This window comes from Rhipicephalus microplus, chromosome X, assembly GCF_043290135.1.
Source record: "Rhipicephalus microplus isolate Deutch F79 chromosome X, USDA_Rmic, whole genome shotgun sequence".
Lineage (NCBI taxonomy): Eukaryota > Metazoa > Arthropoda > Arachnida > Ixodida > Ixodidae > Rhipicephalus > Rhipicephalus microplus.
Window position 1 is genome coordinate 452446918 of NC_134710.1, and position 18546 is coordinate 452465463.

Consider the following 18546-nt stretch of genomic DNA (forward strand, 5'->3'; position numbering starts at 1 on the left):
CCCATGGGCCATTTTATGAATGTAGGGGATTACTGCTGCGCGCTTCTTATTCCCTTCCTTGTTCTCTGAAGAAGTACATGTGCGTTTTTCATTATTTTTGACCGTACGCAAGAGCTTTTCACAGACTGAGGCTATTACGTAGGAAGGGTATCCCGCACCTATCAGCCGTTCCAACTGTGCTACGAAACCACTTTGCAAGGTATGCAGGCAACTTTTTCCGAGGGCTGAACGTAAGCATGACATTACGATTCCGCGTTTAACAAGCTTGGAATGGCCGGAAGAGTAGTCTAGAACGGGTTTTGCAGAACGAGGATTATATCGCCAGCAAAGGTGCTTATCACCAAAAAACAGGGAAAGGTCTAGGAACTGCAATTTGTTATCTTTTGGAAGCTCGGAGGTGAACCGGAGGCCCATGCCTTCCTTCTCGAAGCATGCCTTCATACTTTCAACGTCCACTGCTGAACACTTCTTGATGATAATCAGATAATCGTCAACATAACGGAATACTTTTGTGCCAGGTTGAAGTTTAGTGCTTAAGGCTGCATCCACCTTCCCAAGAAAGATTTGGCTTAAAACAGGGGCCACACTTGAACCTATACACACACCTGATTTTTGCATGTACAGGTTCCCAAGCCATACGACGAAGGTGGACTTCAAATAGAACGTCAAAATTTCTAGAAAAGACTGAGTCGAAATTCCCGTGCTATTCCTGAACGATATCTCATCATTGTCTTCCACAATGCACTGCTCTACGCTGTTTAACAGTTGATCATGCGGCAAAGAATAATATAAGTCGACTACATCAAGACTAAAAGCTGTAACACCGGAGCATTCACATGTGTTGAGGTATTCAACCACGACACCAGAGTTTTTTGCGTGAAAAGGGTCATTTACGCGCAACGCAGAAAGATGTGCTTGCAGATACTGAGATACAACCAACTGCCACGTATCCCTTTCTGAAACAATCGCGCGCAGCGGCATTTCCGGTTTGTGTGTTTTAATGGAGTAAAAAAGTTCTAGCTCTACACCTTTCGCCTTTTCTACTGAAGAGCCGAGTTTTTCCAGGTTAAGCCTTTTCAGCAGCGATATCGCTCTAGTCTTTACTTCCTTGCTTTTTACAGAGAGTGGTTTAAAATTTCTTTCTAAGGCTTCCTCAGCCTTCTTGAGAAAATCTAGTTCATTAATGATAACGAAGAACCCTTCTTTGTCAGAAATGAGTACCCTTAGCTGATTGTTCAAACAAAACTTAACAACTGGATGAACGCGCAGTCTTCTATTCACATCGCTAACATTGCTCGAAAATTGCTCACCGGAGTAGTATATAAGATACCCCTTTCTTGCGGACGGATGTACATTGGCCAGACCGGCCGATGTGTGAACGTGCGTCTCAGGGAACACCGAAGCTCGTTGAAAAGTACACCTTACTCCCATTTAGCGTCACATTGCGTTTCGTGCAAGTGCCAACCTCTGTTTGAGAATACAATTGTTCTGTTCCGGCATCCTCATCAAACTACGCGCGAAATTTCTGAAGCCTATCACATTTCCAGGAATACGGACCAATGTATAAGTCATCCTTCCCTCTCACTACTTGACTGTGAATTCAGCTACCTAGATAACCCTTAGACATGTGCCTTGATTACACGCTTCGCATGCTGCCCTTGATTTCGTCATAATCTTTTTTTGACATGCGCATTTTGTGTTTATATATGTCCTTCCGATGTGGAAAATAAATCAGTTGTTAGTGAGCACTCGTGTTGTGTGGTTCCTCGCTTCGTCCTTTGTGTTTTCTCTGCGCTCTCAGTTCGCTGAACGAAGAAAATGAATTACCAACTGGCCCACATTTTGATTCTTTTGCAATGATACCAAAATTGGTATGGAATTACATGACTGTGTGACGAGCATAAGTGACTAGCAGTAACATGAAAATAATGAGACGTATGTCATGAACATCATGATATACATTGCATGGTCTTGCGGCTCTTACAGTGGTTTAGTTCACAACTTCTTGCAAAACTGGTATGATATGACGTGACTGCATGGCGAACATAAGTGACAGACCTTAGCGTGGATATAATGACATGCATGTCATTTGAGCCCTGACTACACGCCAAGATCATGGTGCGCTCGTGGTTATTTTGTTAGCTTCATATATACCAAATTTAGTATTACGGGACGTGAATGGATGACGAAGGCATAAGACTGATGCAAACATCATAATCATGAGATACATGTCATGTAAGGACCTGACAACATACCACGCTCATGATGTGCTCGCAGCCGTTTCGCTAGCTTCACATATACGAAATTTGGTATTAGGTGACGTGAATGGCTGAAGTGCAGACTTGATAATGAAGGCATGCGTGTCATTTAAAACATGACAACTTGCTATGCTCACAGCATGCTCTCGGCCGTTACGCTCGCTCCACATATACAAAATTTGGTATCACGTAACGTGAATAGACGACAAAGGTAAATGAGACCTGCAAACAGTGCAATGATACGCCTGTCATGTAAAACATGACAATATGCTACGCTCATTGGGTGCTCGCCGCAGTTTTGCTAGCTCCACAATACCGAATTTGGTATCACGTGACGTCAATACATGACGAAGGTAAGTGAAACGTCCCAACATGGTAATCATGATATGCCTGTTATGTAAAACATGACATGCTACGCTCATGCATGCTCGCCACGGTTTCGCTAGCTCCACATATACCAAATTCGGTACCACGTGATGTGAAGAGACGACGAAGGTAAATGACACGTAAAAATGTGATAATCATGACTTGGACGTCATATACGGCATATTTTATGGCAGCCTCGTAACATTGTGCTGATTTTAAAGTTACATATCAACCTTCCCCATTCGTGCTTCGCATATAATTGGTTCCCACTGTACGGGGGATCTGACAAATCTTTTTTTTTTTCGCAAATATAGGGGCAGTTTCTTCTGGCAATGGTTAGTTGGCATTTGTAAGTGCCGGAGTTGCTTTTTTTGGTACTTTTGATAGTGATATAATGAATTTAACTTTTTCGTAAAAATACATTTTAAAATAAAAGCCCTTTTTGCACTTGGCAATTGTAGTTACGCGGCCAGTGCCACCATGTACGTAACATGCAAATGTAAGGCTATGTGCACGGAAGGATTCAGACCAAGTGTAGGCGATCTTTTGAAGTGGAGGGCTGGCTATCATAAAACTCACTTGGCGTAGGCTGCACTGCAAATCAAGAAGGGGGGGGGGGTACTTTTCAGGCAAAGAGAAATAATTTGTGAAATCGCCCGTAAGTATAGGAGCTAGAATAAAAATTATGGTCATTTTCAGCGCGAATGTTACGAAGCACAAGTTTAAAAGAATAGCTTTAACCAAACATTATTCCCTCTGCCAGAGCGCATAAGCTCCTGACCGCAGTCTAAGTGGTGTTGCCCCCCTCCAACTAAATATCAGCTACCAAAATGCAAGATTTGTCTATCCGCTGAAACAACTTTTGGTACTGGAATATTTCCAGGTAACTGGCAAATATCTACATCGAGGTTGCTTGCCGACAGATGCAGGAAGTTGTGGTTTCTATCGGATAGTCGGGAATGCATTCCATGAACCTCATTTTCGAGAAAGCTTGTTTCGAGATGCATCTATTCTACTAAGGTGTGATCGTGGCTATTTTCCTCAAACTTACTTCGCTCCTTCCTCAACCCGTTTCATGTCAAGACTGACATGTTGCCCTTCACATGGGAAGTGGGGAATTTTGACATCGTGCAGGGAGCGAAATCTCGCTCCCCCGCCTGCAGATGTGGCTCGCGACATACAGGTTCTCGACCTTGGTCTTATACACAACTGAATCACGTGGCAGTTGCTCAGAAATTCTGGGTGCTATAATACGGCAACGATGAATAAGCACTGATGTGAAAGGAGGGACAACGTTAGGTCATTTTCTACAACGTTGCATGCTTTCTGGATGCTTTGAAGGTTGAAAGAGTGGGACCATGAATTTACGTTTATCGGTTTGTTCTGTGCAACATTTTATGGTACAACTCGGTGACGATAAGCCTCCCTTACCGTGGCATCGATGTGGTCGTGGTTCACGCCAATAGGCGGCCGGTGAGCAGCATGCATTTTTCGGTGAAACAGCTTGCCATCATCCCCGATGACAGCGTCGTGACCACGATGCCAAGACTCGAGGGCTCGCCTTTTTGTCGCTGCGGCCTGTGTTCGCCGCTGCTCACGCCGCCGTCTCTGCACGGCAGTTCGTCTCGTCGACCGGGTTCTTCCCCTCGTCGGATACGTCTCGTCGTTGTAAGCCTTCGCAGCATCCCGAAAAATAAGGAGTGGATGAGGTTTTTTAGCTGCTTGTGGCAGCGATAAAAAGTATGGCTTCTCTGTGTGCATGTGTGCGTATGTGTGATGGCGTTTAGGTATTTGTGCCTGTGTATGTGTGTGTGTTTGTGTGCTTGCGTTTCTGCATACGTGCGTGTCTACATGCGTGTGTGTGAGTGCGTTCGTGTACTTGTGCGTGTGTATATGTTTGTGTTTTCGCTTGCGTGCGTGTGTCTGTGCGTGCGTGTGTGCGTTTGTGTATTTGTGCGTGTGTATGTGTGTGCTTGTGTCTATGTGTGTGTCACACCACTTTTCACCCGAAGATTAAATTGCATCTCAGCCAACCCCAGAGGTCGAGTGAATATGGGGCCCAATAGCTCAACCATATGTCGCGGGATCGAATCATGGCCGTGGCCACAGCATTCTTAATGTATGCGAAAGTGCATGGGGCCGGTGTGCTAATATTTAGGTGAGCGCACTTACGTATAGGTAGTCGAAACGTTTGAAGCTCTTTGCTACAATGTCTCTCATATTCGTATCACGGTTTTGGGACGGTAAACAGAAACGGTTCTTAGATAGCAGTTAAGTGGTGCAGCCGGAAATTTCTTCCTAGGAGGAAAGAAATTCACCTCGTTTGGCGAAGCAAAGAGTTTTCGCTCGAAACAGCGACTTATTATGCAATAGGCCTACATTGTTATAAGAAAGTTGGCATATTCACTAAGTGTTAACCATTAACCTGCCAAAAAGAACATTGTTGATCACCCTTTTTAGAAACCCAGGATAACACGAAAGTGAAACGTCTTCTTGCAGAGGTAGCTGAGCGTTCATTGTACATTGTTTTGCCACAAGGGCGAATGAATGGATGCTACAGCAAGAAATTCCAATGTCACGCGACAAACGGCAAACAGCTCGAAACTTGCCACGCCCAGCTTGAGCAAAAATCACGCACGAAATCAGCATACACAGGACGAGCGTGGACAAACAGCTGTCACAGCTCAACACCCCAAACGCGCTTTTCCAACACAAACAAAGGCGTATGATTCAAATGAAATGAATGTACAAGTACACACAGCACAAGCGTGAACAACTGTCACAGTTTTTACTTCTGCGTGTATGTGCAGTGTGCCCCTTTCGTAAACGCAGCCTTGGCAGCGAGTAAAGTGAAGTGTGCTTTAGCAAATGACGAGTCTGATAAGCGCGCACGCTGGAGAGACCACGTGCTGTGGAGGTGGTGATTACCGAAACACGAGAGTGACGGTCTTTAGAGCGCTCCCAACACTAAAGCCCCTATACCTTCGAAAAAGTACGGCCTTCTTTTGATCTGCGATGCTTTTTACTCTCCCCGCCAGAGCTTCTTCTCTCTTCGGGTGGATGCGGCGAAGAACCTGTTTTCGCCGCTCGGCGCCATGTTGGATGCGCCAAAGCGTCACTGTGTTGCTTGTTCACCGCACGCAAAGTGCAGGACGTTTATTTATTTATTTATTTATTTATTAGAATACCCTCAGGGCCCGTAGGGCATTACAAAGGGGGTGGGTACAACATATATAACACACAAGAAAAAAGACAAAATAAAGAAACAAGTATCAGATGCGCAAATCAGGAAGGCAACATAAGTCAACCAAAAATGTATAAGAATTCAAGCACATACAAGACAAAGATAGATAATGGAAACTGCGTATAGTTACAAGCATTGCTGAGAAATTGCAGTCTTGAATAACAAAGGGTCTGTTATTGATACAACGGAAGAGGGAAGGTGGTTCCAATCGGCGGCTGTTTTCGGTAAGAAGGCTGCTGAAAAGAATTTGGTGCGGCAAAACGTTCCAGAGCATTTCTCAGTTAATGTTTCGTTAATGTTTCGAATTTTCAAAATTATCGCGGCTGTTGTCAAGCGCAGCCCGTGTCTGCAAAAGCATGCACGTCGCGTGTGCTCTTTATGTAAGGAACCACTGTCACTTGCAAAAAAAAAACGCTTTGTTACAATACATATGACGATGTGTCAAACTTTTTTCATTTCTTAGAGGCGATACGGTGCATTGAGTTCAGAGAATACATCGCTAGAAATGAGCGAGCAGTAATTGCGATAGCGATGACGTGACTTCGTTTTCCGACTTCTACATCACAGCCCCATCTTCGCCATCCAGCAAATTGAAATAGTTTACGTGTGCAAGATTGACCTTCGTCACTTACATTATCTGCAACACTCATGAAGACATGTAAAACCTCAAGACAATGGTTGCTAACTGCGCCGCAGTGGACAATCATTTGAGAACGGCGAACTGCGTGCACAAGTCATTGGGCAGGCAGAGGAGAATACGTAGCTTGTGAAACGTCACGAAGTTCTGAGCGAGCAGTTTCATGAACATTGTTGACATCGCTGCACTTATAAAATATCGAGATAGTTTGTACACACTGGAACTTCTTTACCAGACGGCGTGGCTCAGGGCACCACAGCTGCGATTTAAATATTTCTTACCGGTTTATTAAATTGCGTGCCGAAATTACTTAATTTATTTCAAACTGTTCTCAATAAACCTAGATACGTATATCAGCGCCAGATACAGAAGGAAACACTACCCTGCGAAAATAAGTTTAAAAGACGTGCCATCCTCTACAACTTGTGCATGTCTTCTAGTAGCTCTTCTGCCGTAATATTGATGGGGAGTGCACCTAGTCTTCCTGAGAAAATCAGCGCAAAAGAATCATAACATAAAGCTGTATGAGGGGCACGGCATAAGGTTACGGCTGTACAGGACCGGCTGTTACTAATTCAGCAGCGGCGGCACGCCACCGGCTCGAAAGCAAACTGCAAGCTCGTGGCGCGTTACAGGGGGCGCCACTGTCGCAAGCGAAAGAAAAAAAGCAACGCACCGGAGAGGAGGGAGCGAGGGGAGAGCAGATGGCGGTACTTTTACGAAGTATAGGGGCTTTACTCAACACAAGCCCATCGCGCTGTCTTGCCACTGAGTACGAAAACGCACTGAAGTTAGGGAGCTCAGAGGACCGTCAAACTGTGTGGTGTATACAAATGGCTTGCAGTAGCAAGTTAAAGAAGGTTCGCTCTGAGACGTAGTGATTTTAATGAAGAAAATAGGATTGTATAAGCTTCCTTCAGGACTTTCAAAATTATGGTATGATGTATTACGTTAAACATGAGGCACATAGACCTTTCAGTAGTTACCTACCATGAAAAAAACAGGAAAGCCTTGGTTAGAAGCGACCAAACTTACAAGCTTTGCTAGCTGTTCCCTAGTAAAGGAATAACTTTGAGCGTAAATGGACAACATACAAGAAGCGAGGACGACTGTACGAGCGTTTTTTTCTTTTTGAGCCTCTCTTCTTTCGTGCTGTCAATTTGCACTCAAATCTATTCCAGAATGAACCGACGCACCCAACAAAACATCTTAATAAAATGCCCAGTAAAGAGATGCCACGAAGATAGTAAACTAAGCTCGAAACCGGTTATACATACACTTACTGTTTACTAACGTTTAGGGCAGAAGCTGTTATCATCTTTCAGAAGCAATAGGACAGTTGTCCACTACCACCGCTGTCCGCCACCGTCATCACGAGAGACAAGGACAATATTAATATCAGTAGTAGTAAACAACTTTATTAAAAAATAATGTCAGAAAAATATTTCAGAAACATTGACAGCTCTTGATAATTATCGTCATCAATCTAACACGAGCACTTCAACAGTTGGTATAGGATCCATTTCCGCTACCTCTCTTGTTAAGATAAAGTGATGACGTCAACCTGGGCGACAAACACGACTAGTTTGCTTTCACCTTTCAGCTGGTTCTTCAAGGTCACTCACTAATATACCCTATACAAGTATCATGTCCAGGAACACTTGGGACAATGCTTGAAACTTATTATAAAAGGCTGAGCCATAGTTTTTCTCCATGATCAGCCAAGGCCCACCATATCAAAAAAGTGTACGTACTGTCTTGCATATATTTAGCGGGTACCTGGCTTATCCGCCAAATGAAGAATATTTGCATAAAGGGTGCTTCACAACTTCATGAAAGTTACGGTGTTTCACGGGGTAGTAGTGGTTACCGTACACGTGTACATATTTTAGTCGCCGCAAGAAAGTGTGCAACGGGCTCTGGAAAGGCTGTTCTTACAGCTTTGGCTGTGACTGTGCTGCGAGTTTTGCGTAGGCCGAGTGATCTTTTACTTAAGTGTGTTGCGTATATAAAAACTCGTCAAGAACAAGCTGGGAACCTACCACTGCTGACATGTCTGCAGAGCAGAAGGCAAGATTTCCTAAGAATTTTGTGAAAGGGGCTGGTACTGAAATATCAGGGTGATGCCGCGAATAGAAGGCACCAAACTAATTATCAACCTGAAAGACATCGGTCACGAAATTCAGTGCATGTTGGAAGCAGCCCTGCCTCAAACAAGCCCTGGTGGTCATTTGATGTCGTTTAACGTCCGGTAACGACTATATCTACGAGAGGCACCATGCATACTTAAAGGCTACGCATTGGATCAACCACGTGGAGGTTTTCAACCCGCATTGACATAGCACAGTACATGCATGGGCTTTCAGCATTTCGTAACCATCTGAATGCGACCGCTGCAGCCGTGATGTAACCCACTAAGCTATCGCGGAGACAGATCTTGCGGTGTGGCAATTAGGAATCAATATTTTCGTTAAGCTGAGACGTTCACCTCACTGGTAGTGCCTCCTTGGTCAGTTTGTTCGCTTTCTTCTGTTTCTTCCTCGAAGCCCAAAGCTGTTGTCAACACAGGTGCATGGTTGCGGTTCCAGACCTTGGCCGACGGCTTCGTTGAGGCGACATCAACAGTTGCAGTCACTGGCATGATTTTCGCCTTGGATGCATTCCGGACTGCCATGGCCGGCGCGTCCAACGCTCGGACAATGTTCCACGCTGGTGCAGCCGCGGCGGTTGTCGTCACGCTGGGCTCAAAGGGAATCCAGTGGTCCAGCTACATTTGTAAAAAAGAAAGAACAAAGATTTAACGAAGTCTCCTTTGTCGTCAATAACCTACACGATACAGTATGAATGACTTGTTAATTTATACATGCTAAGTATGCAACGTGATATTTTTAACAAACCTATGTTTATTCATAACCTACCAGCATATGATGTACTCTGCATTACAGAATGCCTGTTGCCACCGTGAATATTTTATGTTCGTACAAGTTAGACCAGCAGCCCCTCTGTGCTTCAGTTGTTTTCAATACTTATTATGCTAGTGAAAATCAGCGCTAACAAGACTGGCACAATACACGAAAAGGACACAGCATAGGTGCAGATTCTTTTTCGCGCTGATTTTTTGAAGTACTCATCGTTTCGAACATGCGCATCTTTGTACCAACTCTACGAGTCGCTCTTTCTAAAAACTACAATGGGCCCTCTGCAGTAACTCATTAAAAAACGTTTTGCTACTGAGCAAAACATTGCAAATGCCCTGTGGTAGCTACACTTTTGATGCGGACGATATGAAATAACGCTTGCATGATTGGGCTTATGTACTCTCTTCAAAAAAGAACTTGTAATGAATTTCTAATTGCGTGCATTTGCATGTCTTGAGCGCACTTTATAATTTCGCACCATTCATTTACTAGCTAGCAGCTAGTAAAGTTCGTTCTAAGTAACCATGGAGGAATTTTAAGCGCCTTTCTCAACGTATCTGCTATGCAACCTATATTGGCAGATGCTTCGTAGGGGCCCCAGTATACCCTACTTCAGTCACGAGAGTCTGAGGCAGGATTTAGACAAACTCAAGTTTTTTTTAAAATATGGTGGAATAATAGTTTCGGGCTACATACTGGTAAACATATATGCAAGCAGTGAGATAGACAATAGTAGGTAGACATAGTGGAAAATTTATCTGAATTATGCACCATCTAACGTGTACAATGTTTGATTTTCTAAAACAGGAACACAAAGAGCTTTCCAGCTGTGCTTAGAGTAGATATGGTGAACATAAGCTTTCTTGACAAACTTTAATTCGACTGCCATAGGGAGAAAGTTTGAATGTACCCGCGCAATCACTTTACGGGCTAATCATTACAAGAACCCATCGGCGACCGCAGAAACTCGTGCTCAGTCGAAGAGTGCCTTCTAGAGAAAAACAGCGTAGTAAATAGTGGCTACTCGAGCCGGTATGAGGCTTCGCAGGGAAGGATATGGACACCGGCCAAGTGGCGCAACCATGCGCACCTCCACTTCATTATCAGCACTTCTAACAGCCGCTTCAGGAGTACCTCAAAAACACGAGCTTGCTTAAGAAGAAAAACGTTTAGTGATGTGCATATTCCTCCGTGTCGGCTCTTCTTCGTGCCCTGTAGATGTAGTTTAATGCAATGCCACAAAATAGAGTAGAGCCTGCATAAAAACTGTCCTGTTTCTTAATTTTTTTTCTTCCATGCGTACAACGCTTCCATATGGTTCAGATGTACACGTAGACGCCATCATAAAGTGCTCTAGCTTAGCCTAGTGCTAAAAGCAATCGCCTATACGCAGCATAAATGCGTGTGTTCAAAACTCAATACCAAAAACAAAACGTTCTTCTTTCCTGCATTTTATTTTTCGTCATGCCAATAATCCACCCAGCTGGCTTTTCGTGGCGTTGACATCTGTGCAGTAGCTCGGCCACGGGGCTCTATGGAAGTGTCGACTCTCTATGCATAGGTGTAAGTATACATATGTACTGGTCTATGTATACCTCTCTGAGGGCTTTCTAGTTCGCAAATCCGCAAGAGCAGAGCAGTCTCCCAGTACTCCGGGGTGGGGCTTTCTTTTTTGGTGAGGCCAGGGATGATGGGCATGCCTACATCTTGTGGAAAATGTCCGCGCATGTCTCGGCAAAGTCTGCACACTTTACTGTACCGGCATGATCAAAGTGTTTTCAAAGTGCCGGAGACAGCAGTGTTTTGGTGTAAACGTCGGCACAGAAACCTTAATGTTTTGTCTGTGCTTTTCTGACACTCGTTCGTGGTTCTTCATACCACTCTATGCGCGTTGTTAATGTGCTTACTTATCCTGGCAAATATTGGAAGTAATCAACGGTTAATAATCAGTGTGTGACAATCCCGCTTAGCTCTGCTTTTTTATTTTATCACATATGTGATTTTGTAATAGAATCCACTTGATATGGCAGTGCGCAAGTAAATATATACAAAACAGGCATTAACCTCTAGTGGGTAATTGTATAGCTCACTAGAATTAGCCTGGTTATTGAATGGCTAGTGTGACTGCTAACTTTAGCAATGAACTGAACATTTGATTTGCTCCTATTCACCTACTAAGCAGGCAGCTAATTTCACTAGCGCGCATTTTACTGCTCTCCCTACTGGGAGTTCAGTGCATTTCGCGACAGATAAACGGTTAGTATTTAGTGAGTCAATACTCAGGCTTTTTTTAAGTGCAGTTGTTAGGTAGTCGTGAATATTCTAAATAGGCTTATAACCCATAATCTTAAAATATGCCAATAAAATAAATGCAGCTCCACTACTGCGAAACTTGAGGAAGTGCGCCGTACAGGCATTCAGCGATATCCTTTCGTAGGGGTCCCACTGATTCGTTTAATAGATCACCGATGACCCCGATGTCTGAGAGGGGCATTCAGCGTTTCTCCGCTCACGAAGTATCTTGTTCGGGCGATTCGTAAAATCCATGTGCGGCAAGCGCACTGCTTTTTTGTGCTCTTTAGGTACTTCCTACTTGTTACGGCAATGTAGATACTTGTCTCGTGCAGCGAGTTCTGCCAGGTTGTTTCTCCTCTTCAAGTACGTGCCGTGAAGTGCACTTTGGATGAGCAATCGCTATAGCTGAGTGAGGTGGTAGCGTGCTATGTAGGATGAAGCTGGAGTCAGCCACTTTGCCTGCATATTTTGAGCGATTTCAGGTTAGTTACAACACTTACACCTGTTGTGTATTTACGTTGTTACCTGTATTATTTTTTGGAGATTGATAGCTTACTCTAAACTGTTTTTGAGCGATGGTAACCTCGTTTTAGGCTTGAAAGGAGCACTTTAATATAAACGTTATTGCGGCACTAAAATCTATGGTTGGAGTACAAGCAAGGCCCCCGACGTGCCAGGTATACTTTCAAAATTTGGGCAGCTATGCTCTTGCGTTGCGCAGACGGGAGACGACAGAGCCTGGAGTCCTTTCTCTTATCCTCGCCCTTACACCCCTCTTCCTCACAATGACTGCTCTTTCTATTTTCCTCTCTCGTTCTTTGTTTCTCCAAGTTTGTTTATGTGCTGCTCTCAGTTTTGCCTTTTCTCTTTCGTTTTTAAATACGGAGCATTTTTTGCGAACTTTGGCAACTTTGACCGTATCTATCTATCTATCTATCTATCTATCTATCTATCTATCTATCTATCTATCTATCTATCTATCTATCTATCTATCTATCTGTTTGTCTGTATATTTGTCTCTCTGTATCTATCTATCTATCTATCATACTATCTATCTATCAATCTATCCATCCATCTATCTATCTATCTATCTATTCCTCCTACGACTATGAGCTCTTCTGGCCGTTTCGATAATGCTATCTACACCAAACGTGGTATGCCATAACACCACTGCATGAAATCATAAGCGTCTAGTCATTATATTACAATCATGACATGCATGTCATGAGTGTCATGTTTTACTTGTCATGGTCTTGCTGCTCTTACGATGGTTTCGTTCACATGATATATTGCAAAGCTAGTATACACAGGCGAAAGATGGGAAAACTTAGGAGCGATGTGCTTTGCGACACATTACTTCTACTTTACAAGTTTTCTTTTTTTAGTTATTTGTTTCTCCCTTTCTTTTTTCCCACCCTCCGAGAATATTTTGAATCATTACCACCTAACTTGAAAGGAAGCGTGGACTGGACTTTTCTGCTTTATGGTTTTTTTTTCTTCTCAGACGGCAATGTCTAACAGGGACACGCGACACAACCAGGAGATTACGTCACTACTAACCCCTTAAAACTAACACGCCAAGATTGATCACGCCTCTGACAAAGATAGGTCCTCCTATGGAAACGTCGGCCAGCCTGTCTGAGGCACTTCACTTGTTCACACTGAGTATCCGACTACGTGTTTCTATCTGTCGGCCCCATCATGATTCTTGAACACTGGCACAGTACGACATGACTGCATGGTGAATACGACTGACAGACTCTAACGTGGAACTTATGATATGCACGTCGTCTAAATCATGATATGCACGTCAGTAAGTCATGTTATGGGACGTAAATGAATAACGACTGTTGCAAACAATATAATTATGAGATGCGTGTCATATAAGAACATGACTACATGCTACGCTCATAGTGCGCTCGCGGCCGTTTCGCTAGCTTCACATATACCGAATTTGGTATTACGTGACGTGAATGGACGACTAAGAAAAATTTTCCGTCCAAACTTGATGATCATTAAGTGCGTGACATGTAAAACTTGACTACATGCTAGGCTCATAGTCTGCTCCCGGCCGTTTCGCTAGCTCCACATATACTAAATTTGGTATCACGTGACGTGAATGGACGAAGAAGTCAAACGACTTGTCCCAACATAATAATCATGATAATCATGATATGCGTGTCATGTAAAACATGAGTACATGCTATGGTCATAGCGTGCTCACGGCCGTTCCGCTATATACATAATGTGGTTTTACCTGACTTGAATGTCAGGCGTAAACATGAGAATCATCCCACGAGAGTGATGAACGGCATAATTGAAGTCCACCTCGTAACCTTGTGTTAGTTTAAAAGTGGCATATCAACCTTGCAATTCGTGCTTTGCATATCATCGACTCCCACTGTATATGGGATCTGCCAATTTTTTCTATATTTTTGTGTTTTTCGATTGTTCTTTTCCTCTGACATGCTTCGTTTTACTTTTATTCTGCAGATGAGTTCGAGGTTCATTCAGTCACGTCCATTTTGCAAAACACAGGCTCGGAAACTCACAATGTTTTTGCACTGATTTTAATTAAACTTGTAACAGATATGTTGCCACCTTTATTTAGGTACATCTTGAATTCTATATTTGTTACAGGTGTGTTTGCAGCCTGAATGAATATTGATAAGGTACCAGCATTTGGGCTTATAGAGAGAAACGGGGCATCAGAAAACACCGTCCTATTTCAGTGCTGATATTTTTCAGCAAATTACCAGAAAAATATACGCTCCGTATATCACTTTGATGGCTATTAGCCCAGCTCAGTATTCTTTCTCGGTACTGATTTCGGAAATGGTCTTTTCAGTAAAAATATTTCTACAGTGTACACATACTGCAGGGTCAAGTTACAGACAGAATTATAAAATCAATAGATGGTGCCTATCTCGTGTAAAAAACTGTTCATATCTTTTACATAAATCTTCTGACTGGCTAAATCATTATATATTTAGAGGACATTAGGGCCCCAATGATCCTTTTTTTTGTGCTACAGTGAAATCTCACTTGAGAAATTGACTGGACTCGAAGTAATAGTTGAATTATCAAAACTGTACTAAACTGAATAATCATTGAAATATCCAACAGCATCGAAAACAGAAAATTATAAACGAAAAGCATAAAGTGCCGTTTAGTTTTTTTTTTAATTCTGCCACTTTAATCTGAACTGGCGTCTATAAAGCGCTGAAAGACGCAAAGATGTCCAAAGTGTACGTATCCGTGCACTGCTTCTGGCTCAGCTGCACGTCTTGGAGGTACGTGATGTGTGTACGATTACAGGCCCGCCAATCAGATGTGAAGTCTTAAAGCTGCTATGGGACAAGAACTCTGACGTTGCAGACAACTTTCATTCCGACATATAACACCGACAGAAAATCAGCGTTTTCCTTGGTTCCGACGTGTGTTGGCAGGTCGAAATTGAAATGATAGATTGCGTGTGCAGGTGAAATTATAGATTGCGTGTGCAGGTGTATCATGGCCGTGAAAACCAGGTTCAGATTAACCGATCAGAGGAAAATGAAAGTATCAAAAAGTTCACCTACTGCCGCTTGATTCCTGAGCTGCATCACGACCCCCAATCCTCACAGCGATGATTCTGCGATGCGATATCTCCTCGATGTCCTCGTAGTCAAGCCATCTCTTCAGAAAAAAAAACAAGACTTCACCAGAATTTGAGGCAATCGAAGAGCGCCTCGTCAAGTCACACAAGTGCTAGCAGGTGCTACTGATGTCAAAGTATCCAGGAATACCTGCACTAGCGACAACTGAAGGCTAGCTGAGCGCCGGTGCCAAGCCCAATTGAGCAAGCTCAAAGAGAAGCTCGAACTCCTTAAGCAGTGTGACTCGGTAGTTTGAGAGTATACGTCAACAAACAGTACCCAGAGCGAATCACAGAACTACTGCAAAGGAAGATTGTATATTCTACATGCTTGGTCAGGTGATGGGCCTGTCATGTTTACAAAGGCGGGTGAGGTGCTACGCGATGGCTGCAAAACTCTAACAAAGCGGCAAAAATGAGAGCATAGACCAAACAGAGCGCGAACGTCTTTGCATGAACGAGGAGTGGAGTTAAGATTGGTATGATGGATGTAATCCCGACGGTTCCGATGATCCCGACGACACGTTGAATGACTGGGCTGCACACTTCCTGGCAAACTTCCGATTATTTGCGCACTGACACTTATTCACCAACAAAGATCGGGGCGGCAACTAAACCGACCGCACATTAAGAACTGGACTGTATTAACGTCGACGTCACTTGCCCAGACCTTCGTATACTCAACATATCGACACTACTTCTAGATGTAGTATCAATCTTTGATCAAAGTCGGCGCCAAGCACGACTTCTTCCCCCGCTTCCCGATCTCCTTCTCTTCCATGCTACCCTCCTCTCTAATTTTCTCTAATAAATACCTCCCGTGTCATCTGAGACCGCCTAGTGGGACTAGCCCCTTCTCGATGCTGCACCAATGCAGTGAACAACTCTTCTGTTCTCAGAGACGCGTGTCCGCCTCTGGGTTCCCAGACTTAGCTATTCTCATCCTCCAAGAAATCGGCAAAAGAATTCCATCATTTTGTCAACGTACAGCTTGAAAATAATTTCGTGCGACAACAAGCCTGGCTAGACAGGTGGTCGGCTGTCTGGAGTTAATACACATGGTGCTGCCGTCTATCCACCTGTATTGTAACAGCACGCCACCACATTATCTTGTCGGGAGTGGTGTCGTGACAGGGACCACTTATTTCTTAGTCTGGCTCATCGTGAGAAGGCTTCCACCGTGCAGGTGACTCACCAGCACAAGGTGTGGTGAACAAAAGCTTATGGGGTTTGGTAACCAAAGCACGTGTAGAGGCGAATTGCCTAGTCCGCGCCTGCACAGCTTCTTTTCACTAACTTCCATTTTCGGCGGGCGCCGTTTACCAATTGGCCAACCTTCGCGTGCCCCAAACATAACTAGTGGGGAAGTTCGTAACGTCGCGTATTTTTTCGGGGTCCGGTCGGTTACCCGCAGCGTCAACAAGGTGCCCAAGCACGGTGACCTCTTGGTGGCCAAAGCGGCATTTTAAAGAGTTGAGCTTCAGACCTGCTGTGCGAAAGAAGTTCAATATTGCCGACAAACGTTGCAGGTGACTTGTGAACGTAGGTGGGAAAATCCCCGTCGAGGTAAAAGAGGCATGTGGACCACAGTAAACCGCGATGAGTCCATCATACGTTCAAATCTTGCTGGCGCAATCCATAGTCCATCGGGCATGACAAATATGTACATGACACTTGTAGACCCTGCCTGGTGTGTTAAAGTTAGTGTTCTACCGATAATTTTCATAAATTTCGTCGACAGCTGTTCGCGAAATGCCTGAGCGGAGGTCTATGAAAGTGCCACGCATCATGAAGAGTATCAAAGGCGTAGCCCATTGTCTGCAAAAGAGAGACGTCTTTAATGGTGATCTTGTTTAGGTTCCAATAGTGGACGCAGAATCTCCAGGTGTTTTTCTCATTACAAGAATGTCAGCCGACGCCCAAGGACTCGAAGATGGTTCGATTATGTTCTTAGCGAGTATCTTTTCGACTTCCGTTTGTACGATGGTGCGTTTGGTCGTGGAGACACCGTAAGAGAGTCGTTGAATGGGTCTGCGGTATGAAGTCATGCGCTCATACGCAGTAATCCACCGCGATCCCATAAAAAATTGTCACCCACCTGTCCCGAAGGGGGAGGGGGAGGTAAGGGGAGCTCGTGTAAATGCATTGCAGAGTGCTGGGGCTATCGCGTAAATGTTGCGTAATATGGTATGGTCTGGGAATGCATATTGGTTATTTAGTCTTGAGTGTTGCTATTTATTACATGAAGGAGAAGTGAAGGTAAGGAGTGTAAATTTAAAGCGTGTCTCTTCAAGCGCGTGTTCCACCGCTTACATACACATAACCCGCGTTCGAGGGAGACAAGATGAGGCACGAGATAAACCAAGCATGCGCAGTGGGGGTGGGGACGGTGCCGAGGCCGAAGCGCGATGTCGTGTGACTAAAAAATGCTCCACGTTGAAATGCTTCGTGTTGTATTTAAGGCTTCGCCGCAAGTGCAAGCCGCTTATCTCTGAGAGAATGATGTCCCACTGGTGTGTACAAACCTCGACGCTGATGCGCGGCTACCCATTGTCTTCCGAAGGCAACAAATCATGAAATAGAGGTTCCTGGGTAATAATAGAATTCATTGGTGGGCAAACAAGTTAGAGCGCGTCGTCCAATTGGCGAAAAGCGTATTTTGATTGACGTTCAGTTGGGAGCAACAATCTCAACACCGAGGGCCTCGCTACTGTGATATTTGAAGCTCAAGTGGTCATCAGCAGCGAAGCTACATTGTATGCATTGACAGCAATCCTGATAAAATCTCACCTCAGACTTGATCACACTTCTTTTGCCAAGGACACGACGTACGCTCCCTACAATAATCTACGCTTTCCGAATGCAAAAAAAAATTACAAGAGAGGACGTTCCCCGCCACGTGCACTATCATGAGTGCACAGCGGAACTACGGACGTGATAGAAGGGGTCGTTTTGGACATTACTTCAACTCGTCCACAAAGGGCGTGGTCGTTAACAGTGCCAGCTATGGGCTGGTGATTATGCGTGTGAGTAAAACGCACATTGAGTGCTACGCTAGCTGACTGTAATTGTGTTAGTGCACCCAAAAAATGACTGTTTTATGTGTATCTCTACAGTGCGATTACTTTATGGACACAAAAACTAAAAAGGCCATTCAGAAAGTACACAGCCACCAGCACGCTTAACTCGAA

At 44.1% G+C, this 18546-nt stretch overlaps 1 protein-coding gene across 1 annotated transcript in view; it reads right to left on the reverse strand.

Annotated features, from left to right (window-relative positions):
• LOC142776639 (uncharacterized) overlaps window positions 1-18546 on the reverse strand; it is a 70900-nt gene that overhangs the window by 25728 nt on the left and 26626 nt on the right. Inside the window, exons 3-4 of the mRNA XM_075880619.1 lie at window positions 8994-9272; window positions 4056-4298 (exon numbers count right to left, since the gene is read on the reverse strand). Of these exons, the coding sequence (XP_075736734.1) occupies window positions 4056-4298; window positions 8994-9272 (522 nt within the window). The remainder of the gene's footprint in view (window positions 1-4055; window positions 4299-8993; window positions 9273-18546) is intronic.